We start from the raw sequence: 18,726 nt of genomic DNA, 5'->3' as shown, positions 1-18,726 counted from the left end.
TGAGAAAGAGTAGCCAGCGAGGAAGGTGCTCATAGAGACTTTACTATTCTCTAAGTTGGAGTATGCACCTTAGAAGAGGTAGAAAGTAACAAACACATGTACATGAATATGTACAAGAATATATAAACTATATACACACATATACATACATACACATAATTAGATGGTTATAAACAAGGGATCCGAATTTTTGGTGACTGACGCTTACCTGAGGAATAATAAAGAATAAGAAACTACAGAAACTAAACTAGGTAAGAAAGAGAATGTTTACTTAGAACAAGAAATCACAACACAAAGTGTGGGAGAAATCAGCCCATTACAAATTGCAATTTGCAATTTCAAAAAGCTGACAGATAACACAAACATCACAAAGTCCAGAAAAGAAACATATCTGTTAGTTTTCTTAAGCACTTCCACTTTTTATTTTTTAGGTTGAATATGCTTGGATCACCTCTTTATATGACAATTTTGTATCCTCATTTTCCATAATGTGAATGGAAAAATAATGTCCTCTAGCATGTTTTTTTTTTTTTTTTAAGATTTTATTTATTTACTTGACAGAGAGAGATCACAAGTAGGCAGAGAGGCAGGCAGAAAGAGAGGAGGAAGCAGGCTCCCTGCCGAGCAGAGAGCCCAATGCGGGACCCAGGACCCTGAGATCATGACCTGAGCTGAAGGCAGCGGCTTAACCCACTGAGCCACCCAGGCGCCCCTGTCCTCTAGCATGTTAGATCAAGATTTTTATTATATTTCTTTTTTTTTTTTTAAAGATTTTTTATTTATTTATTTGACAGAGAGAAATCACAAGTAGATGGAGAGGCAGGCATAGAGAGAGGGAAGCAGGCTCCCTGCCGAGCAGAGAGCCCGATGCGGGACTAGATCCCAGGACCCTGAGATCATGACCTGAGCCGAAGGCAGCGGCTTAAACCACTGAGCCACCCAGGCGCCCAACATTTTTATTATATTTCATTTTAAATTCCCGATGTAGTTAACATAGAATGTTAGATCAGTTTCAGGTGTCAAAAAAAGCAAAGCAAAAAAGCGACCCAAGGGGCGGGGCAGGGCATGGCAATTCTAAACAGGATGCTCAGAGAACTGAAGGTGACAGAGCCAGCCTTGCAGATATCTGGGAGGGCTGCATTCTATGATCTATACCAGTAAATGTGAATGCGAAAGACCACAGGCGGCCTGTGCCTCGCAGGGAAAAGATGGAAGAGCTGTTTTTTGACAAGAAGCAGAGGAGACTGGGTCCTAAGATGGGTGAGACAAGTTCCTGGTCACAGCAAATCAGTAGCAGAGCAGGGACTGGAATCCAAATTTCCATTAGGTGTTGTTTATGAGCAGATGAGCGTACGAAGGTCCCTGTGCCACATGCTGGTTTCTGCTAGTTGTATAACCCCATCCCTGACTCGAGGGTTCTCCGGGAGACAAACCTACCCCACCTCCCACGGCTCCTGGGCCCCACACCACAGCTGGCCGCACACTGCCTGCTCCAGCCTTGTTGTCCAAAGTTGGCAGGAACCTTTTCTCAATGACCTCTTGCCTCAGAGGACCAGGTCTCAACTTTTACACCAATAAGTTTACTCTTCTGAGGTCGAACATTCCAAGACACTTCTTGCGCAGGCAAACTGCTTACACCTAAAACCAACAGTAGGCCCCAAACCCGAATTTCCCCTCTCGCGAGAAATCGCCAGAGGAGGCTGCCAGCCATCTTTTGTGTGGCATTATTTCTGGTGTCTCTTTGCCCATTTGTTATGCCGAAGTGGTTCAACCGTATTTCTGCATTTACGCAAGCGATAAAGAGTCACCCTTCCTTGTAGAGCCTCTGTTTGAAGAAGGAAGAAAAATTCAGAGGTTTGTAGTCTTCGCCCTTCTTAACGTGGCGGTCTCCTATCGCTAGAGGCTTCCTAAGGACTTCCGGCTTCCCAGCAGGCCCAGGGGCCCGGAACTTCCGGCCTCACGACGCAAGCGCGGGCCGCACTTTTCGTTCTCTCTGGCGGTGTTCGTGAGCCGCGCAGCCATGTCGTACCCGGCAGATGATTACGAGTCCGAGGTAAGCGGGCCCTGCGCGTGTATTGGGCTTCGTGACGGAGGCAGCGTTCTCTGGATGCTGGATCCCGCCGTGAGACGGTGTCCGGGTCCCTGTGGGAGCCTCCCCCGGCCGCAACTAGCTGCGGTCTGCCTTCCGGCGTGCGCGGCCCTCAGGCTGTTTCCATTGCTTGCGTCTCCTCTCCAGCCCAACCTCTGCCCGCCCACTTCGCGTGTCCCGTCTCCTCGTCCTCTGGTTTTCCGAGATCGGAGACGGAGGCTGTTCATGGGGTTTCTGTAAACTTAGCTCCTGTGGGCTTGGTTCACTCTTGTCGGTGCCCGTTGGTTCCCACAGCCTCTTGTGCTTTGTTTGCTTTACCTTATCGCGCCCGTAACGTTGTATTGTCGCCTGCTTATTCGCCCTTCTCTCACGAGCATGTTAGTTTCTCAAAAGCAGAGACTCTGTTTTACCCACTTTTGTATTCTTAGTACTTTTACTTGGCGCATAGGTCGAACGAGCATTTTGGGTTCACGAATTGGTGACTGTTCCTATGTCTGTTTCGTTAATAGGCTGCTTATGATCCCTACGCTTACCCCGGTGACTATGATATGCACACAGGTGAGACTACGGGCGGGCTAGCTGGTACTTCTAGGGTTTTGCAACTTTTTGAATGTCTCGGAACAGCTCTCGAGGGGCATCTGTGAAGCGCTGCTTCTCCGTGGTCCAGGTCTGGAGTCCGTTATTAGTTCTCAGAAAGAGGGTGGTGGTACAGCGCCTAATAAATGAAGCCTCTTTCATGGTCCACCTCAAAGTCCCAGAAGGGAAGACTTACTGTCCTGGCCGTGGTTTCCTTGTTAAACTGCTTGCTGAAGAATTTTTCTTGTGAAAAATTAGTGATTCAAACCAAGCCCAAATAAAATCTTTTTGGAAGGTTTTGAGGTTTCCTGAAATGTTGTAGTGAGTTAGTTTGACTTAGCATTTTGTAAGTGCCATACATTGTTACAGGTACTCTGTGCGAAGTATTTCCTTTAATCCTTCAGAGCTCTAGGAAGTGTCTAAATTAGTGTCTCCATTTTCTCAGATGAGAAAACTGAACAGAGAGGTTCAGTAACTAGCACTGTTGTATAGGCAGTAAATGGCAGTCAATCATTCAAGAAATACTAAGTGCTGGGACACCTGGGTGGCTCAGTTGGTTAAGCGTTCAACTCTTGATCTCAGCTAAGGTCTTGATCTCGGTCTTGAGCTCAAGCCCCCTGATGGGCTGTACCCTGGGCGTGGAGCCTACTTTAAAAAAATATATAAATGTATATATTTAAAATACATGTACATAAGGTGCCTCCTACTTACCTACTGTTCCGACAGTCTTCCCTTCTCTTTCAAGACACTTACAACTGTTTTAGGTGCTGAGGGTGTACCTCAGTACAAGACAGACAAGGTTCTTGCCCTTATAGGATTTAAGTTCTAGTGGAAGAAACAGATGATAAGCAAATATATAATTGTAAATAGTGGTAAATGTTCTGAAGGAACAGGGCGATGGGGTTGAGAGTGAGTTGGGGATAATTTTATCTTTGAGTGTTTATTTTTAAAGTTTATTAATTTGGGGCGGCTGGGTGGCTCAGTTGTCTGCCTTTGGCTCAGGTCATGATCCCAGCGTCCTGGGATCAAGCTCCGAGGGAGACCTGCTTCCCCCTCTCCCACTCCCCCTGCTTGTGTTCCTCTCTGTCTGTCTGTCTCTCTCTCTTTCTCTGTCAAATAAATAAATAAACAAACAACCAAAAAAAAAAAAAAGCTTTATTAATTTATTTGATGGAGAGAGAGAGAGCACAGGTAGGGGAAATAGCAGGCAGACGGAGAGGAAGAAGCAGGCTCCCCGTGGAGCAGGGATCTCGATGCGGGGTTCGATCCAAAGACCCTGGGATAATGACCTGAGCCAAAGGCATGCTTAACCAACTGAGCCACGCAGGTGCCCCATCTTTGAGTGTTTAAAAAGGAATCGTACCTGATTTTATAGACTTGAGTTTTCTTTGGGGGATGGTCTTGCCCTTCTGTTTTGTAACATGGGAGTTTGAAAACACTTGGTAAAGTATTTATTATATCTGACCTCTAGGTGATCCAAAGCAGGATCTGGCTTATGAACGTCAGTATGAACAGCAGACCTATCAGGTGATCCCTGAAGTGATCAAAAACTTTATCCAGTATTTCCACAAAACCGTCTCAGATTTGATTGACCAGAAGGTGTATGAGCTGCAGGCCAGTCGTGTGTCCAGTGATGTCATTGATCAGAAGGTGTATGAGATCCAGGACATCTATGAGAACAGGTACAGTCTTTCTGGGTGGGACTGGTTTACTGATACAGCCCCTAAAAAAGGGGTCTATTAGTCATTTCTCTGTAAAGAGAGTCATTTCTCTGTAAATGAGTGATTGCTCATAGGGAGACATGTTATTCTGTTGGAACATTCTGTATTCCCAGAACTCAGGGCCTAAAATAACATCATTATCAGTAGTCGTAGCAGCAACTAGTATGTCTGTCCAGTATAGATCAAACAGTGTTGAGAACGCTTCCCCATATTTACTCATTACTCTTCATAGTAACCTCATGAAGTAGGTAGTATTATTTTCTTTATTTTACAGATGAGAGAAACAAAGGATATAGAAAGGATATAGCTAGTTGAGTGCATATGTTGAGTTTTGAACTTGCATAGTCTGACATCAGAGCCTAATTTTTTTTAAAAGATTTTATTTATTTATCTGAGAGAGAGAAGGAACAGGGGAGGGGCAGAGGGAGAGGGAGAAGCAGACTCCCTGCTGAGCAGGGACACCCCACCCCTCCACGTGGGGACATAGGGCTGGATCTGGGGTCTCCAGGATCATGACCTGAGCCAAAGGTAGACTCTTAACTGACTGAGCCATCCAGGCACCCCCAGAGCCTAACTTTTGAGTTACTGTACAAGTTAATGCATAACAGGGTGAGCAGAGCTTTGAATGGCTGCTTCTGTTTTGAGGGGATTGCCCTTGTTTAAATGGCATTAGAAATGAGACTGGTTTGTTAGGGTTGAGAACGTCAGGAAAGACTTCACCAGGGATATAGAATTTAAACAATTTCTGGGAGGGGTGCCTGGCTGGCTCAGTTGGAAGAGCACATAACTCTTGATCTCAGGGTCGTGAGTTTGAGCTCCACTATTTAAAGTAAAAATTACTTTAAAATAAGTAAATAAACTTAAAGTAATAATTAGTTAATTCCTAGGAGGATGGGTGGACAAAATGAATAGCCAAAGGCTTTTTGGATTAATGAATAGAATTAATCCCCAAACTGTTTTTTTCCTGCATCTCCAGGTCTTTCTGGTAGAAATGTGTAGATCAGTGCTGTCCCATAGAAATAATATTAGCCACATGTGTAATTTAACTTTTTTCATCAGTTACGTTTAAGAAATGTAAAAGGAGGGGCAGCTGGGTAGCTCCGTGGGTTAAGCCGCTGCCTTTGGCTCGGGTCATGATCTCAGGGTCCTGGGATCGAGCCCCACATCGCATCATCACATCGGGCTCTCTGCTCAGCAGGGAGCCTGCCCCCCCCCCCCCCCCGCCTGACTCTGCCTGCTTGTGATCTCTCTCTGTTAAATAAACAAATTAAAAAAAAAAAAAAAAAAGAAACGTAAAAGGAGGGGTGCTTGGCTGTCTCAGTTGGTGGAGTGCAACTCTTGATCTCAGGATTGTGAGTTTGAGCCTCACTTGGGTGGGTGAGATTGGATGTAGAGATTACTTAAATATAAAAATTTTTTAAAAACTGAAACAGGTGAAATTAATTTTCATGATATTTCAACATCTAAAATATTATTACCACACATAATCAGTATTAAACTGTTAATGAGTTATTTTACTTTTTTTTGGTATTAAGTCTAAAACCTATCTTTTGTATTTATACCGCATTTCAATTTGTGTATGTTGGAAATACCTGATCTCCATGTAGATTTCGTAGCATTTATGATAGAAAAAGCAGATATCCAAGTAATTCTAAATGTAGTTGAAAGTTCGCAGTAACTAAGTATTGGGTTTTTTGGTTAAAATTCAGTAAAATTTAGGGGCGCCTGGGTGGCTCAGTGGGTTAAGCCGCTGCCTTCGGCTCAGGTCATGATCTCAGGGTCCTGGGATTGAGTCCCACATTGGGCTCTCTGCTCAGCGGGGTGCCTGCTTCCTCCTCTCTCTCTGCCTGCCTCTCTGCCTACTTGTGATCTCTCTCTGTCAAATAAATAAAATCTTTAAAAAAAAAAAATTCAGTAAAATTTAAAATTCAATTCTTTAGTCACAATAATCACATGTGGCAAATGGTTACTGTATTTGACAGTACAGGCAGATACAGACTATAGTTGAAGCCAAACGTGGTAGATCTTTCTGAAGGAGAATGTGTGGTGAGAAGAATGGCTGGTGCCTTGGAAAGTCCAGTGTTATTGAGATGAATTATGTTTTATAATATGTCCTGAAGTGGAGACTTGAGCATCTTTTTATGCTGAACTGAAAAGTCTGGAGAAGGGGTGCCTGGGTGGTTCAGTGGGTTAAAGCCTCTGTCTTTGGCTCAGATCATGATCTCAGGGTCCTGGGATCAAGCCCCGCATCAGGCTGTCAGCTCAGCAGGGAGCCTGTTTCCTCCTCTCTGCCTGCCTCTCTGCCTACTTGCGATCTCTCTCTCTGTCAAATAAATAAATAAAATCTTAAAAAAAAAAAAAGAAAAAGAAAAATATGGAGAAGTGGAAAGGTGGGGCTTGAGGAGAGTGGGGGGGCAGTTGAATTCACTCCTGAGGGGATCAGGGCTCTGAGTGTTTGGGTTAGATGCCGTAGTTCTGTCGCAGCATCAGACCACCACAGACAGACTGATTGGCTTCCAGATTTGGATGGGGGAGGAGGCACCGTGCTCTGGGAAAGTAGGGGGAAATTGCTAGGGGGAAAGCATGGGTGTCTAGAAAGTAGTTATCAGACCAGGGAACAGCAAGCTGTCATGTATCATGATACAGAGGCAGGAGATGATCCTGAAGAGCATGGCGGTTGCCTGACTGGTAGAGAGGAGTGTTCACCGTATTAAGAAAAGTTGAGGTGCAGAGTTCTGTTGAGAGTTGTAGCCTTGGAAGGCTCTGGTCCTTTGTTTCTGTCACCTCTCCCTCTTTGTGAGCCTGGGTCCTTACCTGTAAAATGTGGGTTGCCTCTTCTCTGTTCCTTCCTGTTTCAGAGTTTAGAATTTTTCTGCTTGGTTTTCAGCTGGACCAAGTTGACTGAAAGGTTCTTCAAGAATACACCATGGCCTGAGGCTGAAGCCATTGCTCCACAGGTTGGCAACGGTAGGTATGAGTTCTGTGTTCTGTACGCTGGATGGCATTCTGTGAGTGACGGGACCTGAGGAAGCTCAGAAGAGTCCGTGTGTGTTTTGCTACCATTTTGTTTCCCCAGGGCTTGGTGCATAGTAGACCCTTAGTAAAGAGCTTGCTGAGTGACAGCGGAATAAATGAAGAGGGGATAGAGACCTCTCACACATGATGAAGCTGAAACAGATCTTTGTCCTGACTTGTTTCCATCCCCCCGTGATTTTGGGGGTCAGTACAGTCACTTGGGAATGAGCTGTCTGGCTTCCTCCCACCTTTCACCTATGGTGTTTGTTGTATATGGTGTAAAGTAGGAAGATCCAGCTTCATGCTTTTGCGCGTACGTATCTAGTTGTCCCAGTACCAGTTTGTGAAAAGACTATTCTTTTTCCATGGGATTGTCTTGGCACCTTTGTTGAAATTGGTGATTGTGCAAATGTCAGGATTTATGTCAGGACTCTCTGTTAACTCTGTTGGTATCCATCCATCCTGATGCTTGTGCCTCACTGTCTGAGTTATTGTGGCTTTGTGGTAAGTTTTGAAACCAGGAAGCATTAAGTCCTCCAACTGTGTTCTTCTCCTTCTTCTTCTTCTTTTCTTTTTTTAAAAGATTTTATTTTTATTTGACTGAGAAAGAGATCACAGGTAGGCAAAGAGGCGGGGGGATGAGGGTGGGGGAGGGGAAGCAGGCTCCCTGCCGAGCAGAGAGCCCAATGTGGAGCTTGATCCTAGAACCCTGAGATCATGACCTGAGCCAAAAGCAGAGGCTTAACCTACTTAGTCACCCAGGTTCCCCTGTGTTGTTCTTTTTCCAACTTCTTTTTTTTTTTTTTTTTTTAAAGATTTTATTTATTAATTTGACAGAGAGAAATCACAAGTAGACGGAGAGGCAGCCAGAGAGAGAGAGAGAGGGAAGCAGGCTCTCCGCTGAGCAGAGAGCCCGATGCGGGACTCGATCCCAGGACTCTAAGATCATGACCTGAGCCGAAGGCAGCGGCTTAACCCACTGAGCCACCCAGGCGCCCCATCTTTTTCCAACTTCTTGTTGGTTCTTCTGAGTCCCTTGGATTTCCATAGAATTTCAGGATCAGTTTGTCAGTTTCTGGAAAGAAGTTGGGATTTTGATAGGGATTATGTTGCATCTGAAGATAAACTAGGCGACTGTCGCCATTATATTAAGCCCTCTAATTTATGGACATGTGATGTCTTTGCATTTATTTAGGTCTTTATTTCAATGACTTTTTACTGTTTTCAGTGTACAAGTCTTGTACTTCTTTGATATAGCTAGTGTTTTTTGGAACTTTATTTTTGGTATCATTGGTACGCAAGTTAGAACTCAACTTTGTAGAAGGTGTTATTTTCTATGTTGCTCAGACCTTATGCTCTGTTTAATATGTTGCCTATAAAGAATCATATTGTGTGTGTCAACAACAGTAGGAGTCTTGAAATACGGTTGGCCCTTGAGCACATGGGTTTGAACTGGGTGAATCCACATACACATGGATTTTTTTCGTATAATAGTGTACGTGTATTTTCTCCTCCTTATGATGTTCTTAACAGTTCTCCTCTTTAGCTTACATATTGTACACCATGATAACAGTGTATAACATATATACCACGCAAAATAAGTGTTGACTGTTATCGGTAAGGTTCCAGTCAATCATAGGCTGTTAAAGTTAACAGTTAAATATGTGGGGATTCGGGTGCCTGAGTGGCTCAGTGGGTTAAGCCGCTGCCTTCGGCTCAGGTTATGATCTCAGGGTCCTGGGATCGAGTCCCGCATCGGGCTCTCTGCTCAGCAGGGAGCCTGCTTCCCTCTATCTCTCTCTGCCTGCCTCTCTGCCTACTTGTGATCTCTCTCTCTGTCAAATAAATAAATAAAATATTAAAAAAAAATATATGTGGGGATTCAAAAGTTAAATGTGAGGGGCACCTGGGTGGTTCAGTGGGTTAATAAGCCTCTGTGCCTTTGGCTCAGGTCATGATCTTAGGGTCCTGGGATCGAGCCCCGCATCGGGCTCTCTGCTCACCAGGGAGTCTGCTTCCCCCTCTGTCTCTGTCTGCTGCTCTACCTGCTTGTGATCTCTCTCTTTGTCAAAAATAAATAAAATCTTAAAAAAAAAATGTTAAAGGTGGGTTTTTGACTACATGAGGCAGGGGGGATCTGTGTTCCTAACCCCCCTCTGTTTAAATGTCAGCTGTGTATAATTTCAAACAGGTAAGTAATGACAGGGCTTAACAGTATAAAAGGAGATTCAGTGTAAAAAATCCTCTTCCTACTTTCCTCCTCAAGGCTTAAGTTTCTCTAGAGCCATCTAGTGGTAGCACTTTTTATCCCTCCCGTGATAGTCTATGTGTACCTAAGCAAGTAGGAATGGCCTGTTTGTTTCTTTTTATATAAAGCAAATGCCATTTTCTTCCCTTTTTAAAGTTTATTATATTTTTGGAGAGTATTCTGCATCTCCAGGATTCCCAAGACCACCCCTGGGTTTGATGATGTGCTAGGAGGACTCCCCGGACGCAGGGTAAAGGGAAGGGGCACGCAGAGTGGAATCCAGAGAAAACCACGTGCATGTATGTTATCACCAGTCCTTTCCTGTGGAGTCATTTGGGATGTGCTTAATTCCTCCAGCAAAGAATTGTGACATGTGTGAAAAGTCTCTCAGAGAAAACTGTAACACAGTTACAAGGATTGTCCAATGTCCATGGATTTTATGGGGTGCTGGTCATGTGGGCACACCCCCTGCCTAGCACGAACCAAAATTCCAGACTCCCAGAAGGAAGGCAGGAGTTCAGGATAAACCATAGAGTTGCATAGTTAGGCTCAGCAGATCCCTCTTGTCAGGATACTGGGGACCCTCCTAAAATCCAGGTTCCCAGATGCCAGCCAAGACCCAACTTTACTAGCCAAAGGATAGAAGTTTCAGACCTACTTCCTTAATTCTTTTCTGTACAGCATCAGTACCCAAAGACCTTTTCTTCCCTCCTTTCTTTTTAGTGGTTGCATCATATCAATAGGATAAATTCTTTACAGTAGAATTTCTAAGTCAAAAACACCCATGTGTTCATAATTTTGATAATGTGACATTGTCTTTTTTAGAGCTGTTACTATTTATTTCTGTGTTGGTTTGTTAAGCAACTGGATGGCAAAAATCTCTAGATGTTAGCAAAGGGAAATGGGCCTGAATGGATTAAGATGAGGTTGAAAGATAGACGAGAGATGGTTTTCTTTTTGCGTGTATTCTTGGGGTGTACTGGAATTTAGATGTTATTTTGTATCTTAAATCGTGTTTATCCCTCTCTTCCGATCAGTGGGCTAAAACTGCCTGAAGACCCTAGTTGTTTTGTGGATTACTAAAGCAGCTCTGTGCCATTTCTTTCAGATGCCGTCTTCCTGATTCTGTACAAAGAATTATACTACAGGCACATATATGCCAAAGTCAGTGTGAGTATCTAACTGTTGCCAGCTCTATGCCATTTTTGTCTTTGGAACACAGTCATTAGCTTCTATTGGTTCAGTGTCTAGGAGTGGTTGGCATGTTTTCTGAGTGTTCAGAAATGACAGAGGGAATGCTTGAATCCAATAAGTTGCGTGTCTGTCGCAGACAGACTTGCTTGGCGTAGCTTGTGTGTCCTTTTCAGTTTCTCCATCCCGGCAGTTCCTGACTTGGCACTCATCACATCAACTGGGTTTCAGGATGCCATCCTAATGGTGTGTTCCCAGACTCCTACTGCTTCAGCTTTTGATGCCCTTGCTTTTTACCTTCAGTGTAGGACTGTGAGCCTTCTGCTCTCTGAAACACACAGGGAGTGTCCCTGTGTGCCCAGTGTAATGCTTGACACCTGGCGGGCATCTCTGCTCTAATCCTCACAGTGGCCCTGCAAGGCAGGCCAACTGGGGTGCAGAGGGGTTGCTTCTCAAATTCATGCAATGAGTAGGTGGCAAAACTCCTTGAACCCAGGCCTGGCTTTCTGTGACGCCAGTGTTCTTTCCACGGTACTCTCTCAGCTTTGGGCACTTGTTTGATTCTTCTCTTGTTTCTGAATTTTAGAATGCCCCAAGTTGCTTAAAATAACTATCCGTACTACTTATATACACCATGACTGAAAATCTCTATCTTTAGCCCCTGTCTCTCCAAATCCGTACTTGTATATCCAGCTGCCTATTCCATTATCTCCACTTGGCTGTCTGATACTCATCTCAGGTTTGGGTGTTTTGTTTAAGATTTTATTCTGGGGCGCCTCGGTAGCTCAGTTGATTAAGCATCTGCCTTTGGCTCAGGTCCTGGTCCTGGGGTTGGGCCCCATGTCGGACTCCCTGCTTGTCAGCGAGTCTGCTGCTCTCTCTCCCCCTCTCTGACTTGCATGTTCTCTCTCAAAAAAATAAAATCTTTTTTAAAAAGAATTTATTTGAGAGAGGGAGAATATGAGCAGGGGGGGGGGGCAGAGGGACAAGCAGACTCCGTGGTGACCACGGAGCCTGACATGAGTCTTGATCCCAGGGCCCGGAGATCGTGACCGGAGTCGAAGGCAGATGCTTAACTGACTGAGTCACCCAGGCACCTCAAGTTTAGTATACTCCAAACGGAAGTCTTATTTTCCCTCTCAGCCTGTTCTTCTCATGTCAACCAACTCAGTAAATAATACGACCATTCAGACGAAAACCTTGATGGTGTTCTTGACTTGACTTCCAACCCTGTAACAAATCCTGTTCATCTCTGTCTTCAGCATGCTTTTTGAAACCACCCACTTCTTACCTCCACCACTGCTGCTACCTTGGTTCAAGGCATTGTATCATCTCTTGCCTGAGCTGAGCAGCTGCTTACCTGGTATCAGGTTCCACTCTTCCACTTGAGTTTATTCTCAGCCTAGTAACCTGCATGGTCCCTTTGAAACATAGTCTTGTCACGTCACACCCTCCCTCCCAATCCTACCATGACTTCTCACCATCACACTTGGAAGAAAATCCCAGGTCTCAGTCATAGTCCTGTTTGATCTGGCCCCTGACTCTCTTGCCAGTCTCCTTTCCTACGACTTTCATTCCTTACTGGGCTCCTTGCCGTACCCTGGCACTTCGGAGCACACACCACCAGCTGACATTGCGGTATTTGTTTACTTGGGTTTTGTCTGCTCCCTGCACTAGAGGGTAAGACTCCACCAGGGCATGGACTTTGTCTTGTCACTGCTATAATCTGGTCCCTGATCCTCGATGGTGACAAGTTAATTGTTGGAGCTCGTGTAAATGAAGGAACCTGGCACCGTCATCTCTCCATAGAGTATTTCTTCTCCCAGTCAGCTCATCTCTTAAAAGACCACCTGACCTGGCTAGGGCTCCTGCCTTGCCACAGGAGCCACCATTAGTGGTTGCTGCAGGAGTTCCTGTTGTCAGTGCAGGGGGCCATTCCGGCATCCCAGTGAGCTCTCTGTCCTGTCTGTTAGAAAGTAAAGGTTTCCTCCTACCATTGCTCTTCTAGCTCACGTACTCTGTGGCCTAGGTTGAGACTCTAGCTAGCCTGTATAACATCTCTTCTTTGGGAAGACCATGGCATCAGAACCCATAGTACAGGTGGTTGTGCCACTTCTAATCTTCCCTTAGGTCTGTGATGAAGATTCAGCAGAAGTTTATTGACTCTATGACCTCTTTGTTAGGTACCAGAGTACTTATACATATACGATCCGTTTGGAACCTTGTCGGGCAGGGGGAGTTCTTTGAAAGAGCATTTATTATATTGGGCACTTCAACTACATAGTCTCGTACTATGGAGAGATCAAATACCTTGTCGGAAGCTCGCAGTTAGTAAGCACTGGAGCTAAAACTCCAGGGCTGTGTTCTTTCTAGCTGTTCACAAATAGCAGCATATTCTTTCCCAGCTCAGAAATCTTCAGTGTTCTCAGTTGCCAGCAACATCAAGTCTAGATTGGGGGCGTCAATAGCCTTCTGTGCAAAGGGCCAGATAGTTGTTTGGCTTTGAGGCCATAATGGTCTCTGTTGAATCTATTCGACTCGCCTTTGTAGCAGCCACAGACAATGAGTGTCTATGACTATATTCCCGTTGAGGTTTTTATTTACAAAAACCAGGTGACGGTGGACTTGCTGATCTCCGTGGCCTGGATTCCTGTTCGGCACCGAAAGACCCCTGCACTCCTAACCTGTTGTAGTCCAGTCTGGCATAGCCTAGTGTAGCGCTGCCTGCTCTCCCCATACTTCAAGCACCGTGATTTTACTCCTTTGCTTTTGTTAGTACTTCCGTCTTTCTGCTTCACCAGATCTGCCTGCATGTTCTCGAACAGTCAGTTGAGGTTGTTGCCATAATGCCTAATTGTTGTGGTCAAGATACTCATTGTCCTTTCGAATGCTGTAGCACTTACTGTCGTGCCTCTGGCCTGAGTGCTATTTGCGTACTAAGAAGGCCTGAAGAGGCATTGGTTCTCACGTGTCGTGGCAGACCATGAGTAAAACACATTTAAATTAACTGTCAGTCCTGATGTCTCTGTTCTCTTTCCAGGGAGGGCCTTCCTTGGAGCAGAGGTTTGAGTCCTACTACAACTACTGCAATCTCTTCAACTACATTCTTAGTGAGTTTGAGGTTTGGCCTGGGGGTGAGGCTACAGGGAGGCCTGATGTTGGCCTCTAGCTCTTTTTAGCAGGATTTTGAAAAGGGTGGGAAGGAGGGATGTCCCGTGATTCTTAGTTAAGAGAAAAATGACAGAATGTACTCTGCATGCTTGTTCAAAGCAAAGAATAGTCTTTGCTTTGCTTCTGACTTTTCTGTGATCTCCTGCACAGATGCCGATGGTCCTGCTCCCCTTGAACTACCCAACCAGTGGCTCTGGGATATCATTGATGAGTTCATCTATCAGGTATCTGGCCAGCCTTGGTCTGATTTGAAATAACTAGTCTGACAAAGGTTTAGCTGTTTGCATTGTTTAAAACATGCTTGGGATAAAAATGTCTCATCACTGCGGGAAAGATCCCATGGTGGTGGTCTTTGATGTTACAATTTTCTTTCTTTCTTTTTTTTTTTTTTTAAAGATTTTATTTATTTATTTGTCAGAGAGCGAGCATAGGCAGACAGAGTGGAAGGCAGAGTCAGGGAGAAGCAGGCTCCCCGCGGAGCAAGGAGCCCGATGTGGGACTCGATCCCAGGACGCTGGGATCATGACCTGAGCCGAAGGCAGCTGCTTAACCAACTGAGCCACCCAGGCGTCCCGATGTTACAATTTTCTGAAGAGTCAGGCCTAAGAACTCTGGATATGAACTTGGAAGTCAGCAGAGTTGAGCTGACTTTCACTAAGCTGTTACCTGATCTTGAGAGTTGGTCTGGTTGGAAAAAATGAAGGCATCACAAGCTTTGGAGTCGGTTATTCTGTTTTTAAGTCTACTCTGTTTCTGAAGAATAAACCTGAGGGACACCTGGGTTCTCGGTTGATCGGCCAACTCTTAATTTTGGTTTGCTCAGGTCATTATTTCAGGGTCCTGGGATCGAGCCCCATGTCTGTTCCATGCTCAGAGCGGAGCCTTCTCCCTTTGCTCTCTTGTGTGCCTCCGCACTGTCTCTCTCTCTCTCAAATAAATAAAATCTTTTAAAAAACCCACAAAAAACAGAATAATTCAATTTGGAAAAATACTTGTTTTCCATGAGTTTTATGGGAATGGAGTATCTCTCACTGGGTATTTCAGGAAAAATGAGTTTCTGTTTTTTTTTTTTTTAAAGATTTTATTTATTTATTTGACAGAGAGATCACAAGTAGGCAGAGAGGCAGGCAGAGAGAGAGAGGAGGAAGCAGGCTCCCTGCTGAGCAGAGAGCCCGATGCAGGACTCGATCCCAGGACCCTGAGATCATGACCTGAGCCGAAGGCAGCGGCTTAACCCACTGAGCCACCCAGGCGCCCCAAAAAATGAGTTTCTTAATAAAGCTGTTATTTTAGCTGCATAGACAAAACAGACTTAAGAAGTGCTGGCAGATTGTGACTGGTATGCTGAGAAAGCCCTCCTAGGGCTGGCCTGTTGAGAGGGGGCTTATGAGGCTTCAGTGCCTTCGTGCAGAGAAGGCCACAAACCACACTGGCCTTGTTTGCCTTTTCTGGCTCCTTGGTCTGTGTAAGCCCTTTCTTTGGCAAATTTTAGAAGGCTGGCGGTCCTTTCAACTCACACACAGCAAGTCCAGGGAGGATCATCCATGCTAAGGTTCTTCATCCTTCTTAAGATAATCATAATCCCGGCTTGGGCTTAGCTGGTGTTCTCTTAAGGGGCTTAAAGTGCTCTCACTTAACAAAGACCAGCTGGCAGGAGCCAGGTGTGACTCCTCCGGCCAGGTAGATGTCACACGGGCTAAATGGGTCCCCCACCTCCCTGGCTTTCATTTATTTTTATCAGTACAGGTAATACATGATATGTCATTACTGTCTTTTCAAATTGCAGGTGAAGTTTGTTTTTATCTTTTTTTTTTTTTTAAGATCATTTATTTGAGACAGTGAGCACACATGTGCACACACAGCCAGGGAAGAGAGGCATAGGGAGAGGGAGAAGCAACTCCCCGCTGAGCAGGGAGCCTGACATGGGGCTTGATCCCAGGACCCTGGGGTCATGACCTGACCTGAAGGCAAATGCCCAACCGACTGAGCCGCCCGGGTATCCCCAAACTGCAGATAAAGTTTAAAGTGTCTTCCTTCCTTGCCTTTGTGGCGGCATCAGTTATTGTCTGGGAAGACAGGCGTTACATTCATGCTTTTCAGGCGTTTATATAAACATGTACGTATCAAATACACCATCTAAAGATGGCATAATACTATGTTGTGTAATTTGTTGTGATATGGAACACTTACCATGTCTGTGTAGAGATGGCTTTATTCTTCTCTGCCATGTACATGATACGGATATACCACCCTCTTGGTGATGATATACCACCCTTGGGTGTTGAGTTTGACTATTACAAATAGTGAGTCCCTCAGTAGTCTTGTGTGTGTTGCACATTGGTCTGTCTCTAGAGATCCCCAGAGGTAGAATTGTTTTTTGAAGAATTTTTGCTTTAAGTTTTTCTGTTTGTTTTTGAGAGTAAGGGAGTGCCTGCGGGAGGAAGGAGGCAGGAGCAGTGGGAAAGAATCTGAAGCAGACTCCATGCCCAGCGTGGAACGGACGTTGGGCTTGATCTCACAACTCTGAGATCGTGACCTGAGCTGAAATCGGGAGTCATGTTCGGTTGTTTTTAAAGATCTTATTTATTTATTTGATGGAGAGAGACAGCGAGAGAGGGAACACAAGCAGGGGCAGTGGGAGAGGGAGAAGCAGGCTTCCTGCTGAGCAGAGAGCCCGATGTGGGGCTCGATCCCAGGACCCGGGGATCATGACCTGAGCTGAAGGCAGATGCCTAATGACTGAGCTACCAGGAGTAATGTTTAACTGACTGAGCCACCCAGGTTCCCCACTTTTAAGTTTAAGATCAGTTTTATAGAGTCAGAACTTGCATACAATGAGATACTGATTTTTAAGTGTGCTGTTGAAGAGATTGAACAGACAGTATCTACCACCACAGTCGATACAGAACATTTTCAATCACTTTGGACCTTAATAAATAGTAATACGTTGTCCCCTGTAAGGGCTTATCAAATTTCACTGCTGTCAACAGCATTTGAGAGTTTTTCTCTGCTGTGGGTGTTACTAGTCTAATATTTGTCTGTTTGATGGGAAAGAAATGGTAATCTCATTTTAATTTGCATTTCTCTGATATGTGAAGAGCTTAGGTATTTTCCCTGATAATTGGCCAGTTTTGATTTTCTTCGAAGTGATCCTCATTATTCTTAGTCCATTTTTCTGATGGATTACCTCGTTCTTACTGAATTATGAGAATTCCTTCTATATTCCGGATGTTCTTCTGTTTATTATAAATCTGGAAACTTTTTTCTGTGTTCTTAGAGGAAGGTGCTAATATGGAGTTGAAGAACGTTCTTGGGTTATGTCATCTAGGACCTAGATTCTAGGTCACTGGTTTCTGAACCTGGTACCAGAATTGACCAAGGATCTTGTAAAAACCAGTTGAGTGGGTAGGTCTCTTGTGCTGTTCTCTGGGTAACTGATGGAGTCAGCCCATCGCTGATCCCAGAGAGAACCACTGCCTTAAGGATTACCTGTGGTGTGGGCCCTAGATGTGCCTTCTACTTGGCGAGGCTCTGTGGTTGATACGGAGGTAACCCAACTGGGTTCCTGTCCCTGGCAAACAGATGGTCGGTTCCAATAGGCAAGACATACATCCAGATACTACCCTGTCCCCATGTGTCTTCATTTGTTATCCTGACTCGGCATGTCACAGCCCAAGAGAAGATCTGTACAAACCATCCGGTTCTGACAGCCAGATCGATTGCATTGTGAAGCCCAGAGACGTTAAGTGACTCTAGGTGGTGTTTGACTCCAAATTGAATTTTTTTTTTTTTTTTTCGCAAACTACCTTTCATCTTAGAGATTTTTACTTAGCTATGGAAGAAGTGACATACTCCATAATGAACACCATTCAGTTCAGTGAAAGGTGGCTTTGCAAAAACAAGTAGTGTACAGAACAGTTTAGCATGAGACGGTGCCGTGCACCCCACCTGACCCCCGCGCCGCTCTCCCTCCGTTTCAGCATCATATGCAACTCCTGCCTCTCTCCCTTCTCCCCAACAGTTTCAGTCATTCAGTCAGTATCGCTGCAAGACTGCCAAGAAGTCAGAGGAGGAGATCGACTTTCTTCGCTCCAATCCCAAAATCTGGAATGTTCACAGTGTCCTCAATGTCCTTCACTCCCTGGTAGACAAGTCCAACATTAACCGGCAGCTGGAGGTGTATACAAGCGGAGGTGAGTGCTGCTTGCCATCTGTTTCGGGGGGAGAAAGGCCCGGGGAGCGCGGGGGAGCCACTGTGGCTTAGGTAATGGGCTGCTCTGCTTTGGTGCTGGGTGTGAACAGCAGCCAAGTGCGGGTGCTGAGGGCTGTCAGGCTCGGCCGTCTGTTGGCCGACACGCAGAACCAGCTGGCACTCACGAGGTCTGATTCGCAGACGCTTCTAACCGAGTCTCCAGGGCCTTCGTGTAGAGAAGCGCTTCTCACGCTTTGTGTCAGGACCGCTTTACAGTCTTTAAAGACTGAGAATCACAGAGTTTGTCCATTTAATAGGCATCAATGCAAAATGAACAAGCCTTTAAAAAAATGTTTAAAGGAGGGCGCCTGGGTGGCTCAGTGGGTTGGGCCGCTGCCTTCGGCTCGGGTCATGATCTCGGGGTTGTGGGATCGAGTCCCGCATCGGGCTCTCTGCTCAGCAGGGATCCTGCTTCCTCCTCTCTCTCTGCCTGCCTCTCTGCCTACTTGTGATCTCTCTCTGT

The 18,726-nt window shown here is 45.2% G+C and overlaps 1 protein-coding gene across 2 annotated transcripts in view; it reads left to right on the top strand.

The window, feature by feature from the left end:
* The first annotated feature begins 1,946 nt into the window (after positions 1-1,946).
* The window catches only part of EIF3L (eukaryotic translation initiation factor 3 subunit L), a 27,790-nt gene continuing 11,010 nt past the window's right edge, over positions 1,947-18,726 (top strand). The window contains exons 1-8 of one of the 2 annotated variants that reach the window (XM_059402035.1): positions 1,947-2,053; positions 2,599-2,647; positions 4,137-4,347; positions 7,274-7,353; positions 10,758-10,819; positions 13,881-13,950; positions 14,162-14,235; positions 18,033-18,204. In XM_059402035.1, the coding sequence (XP_059258018.1) occupies positions 2,021-2,053; positions 2,599-2,647; positions 4,137-4,347; positions 7,274-7,353; positions 10,758-10,819; positions 13,881-13,950; positions 14,162-14,235; positions 18,033-18,204 (751 nt within the window). In that variant the 5' untranslated portion in view covers positions 1,947-2,020. Of the gene's footprint in view, positions 2,054-2,598; positions 2,648-4,136; positions 4,348-7,273; positions 7,354-10,757; positions 10,820-13,880; positions 13,951-14,161; positions 14,236-18,032; positions 18,205-18,726 lie in introns of those variants that run through there. The other variant, XM_059402036.1, reaches the window with a different exon arrangement.

This window comes from Mustela nigripes, chromosome 6 (assembly GCF_022355385.1).
Source record: "Mustela nigripes isolate SB6536 chromosome 6, MUSNIG.SB6536, whole genome shotgun sequence".
NCBI classification, from domain to species: Eukaryota; Metazoa; Chordata; class Mammalia; order Carnivora; family Mustelidae; genus Mustela; species Mustela nigripes.
This window is presented reverse-complemented; position numbering and strand designations above follow the sequence as displayed.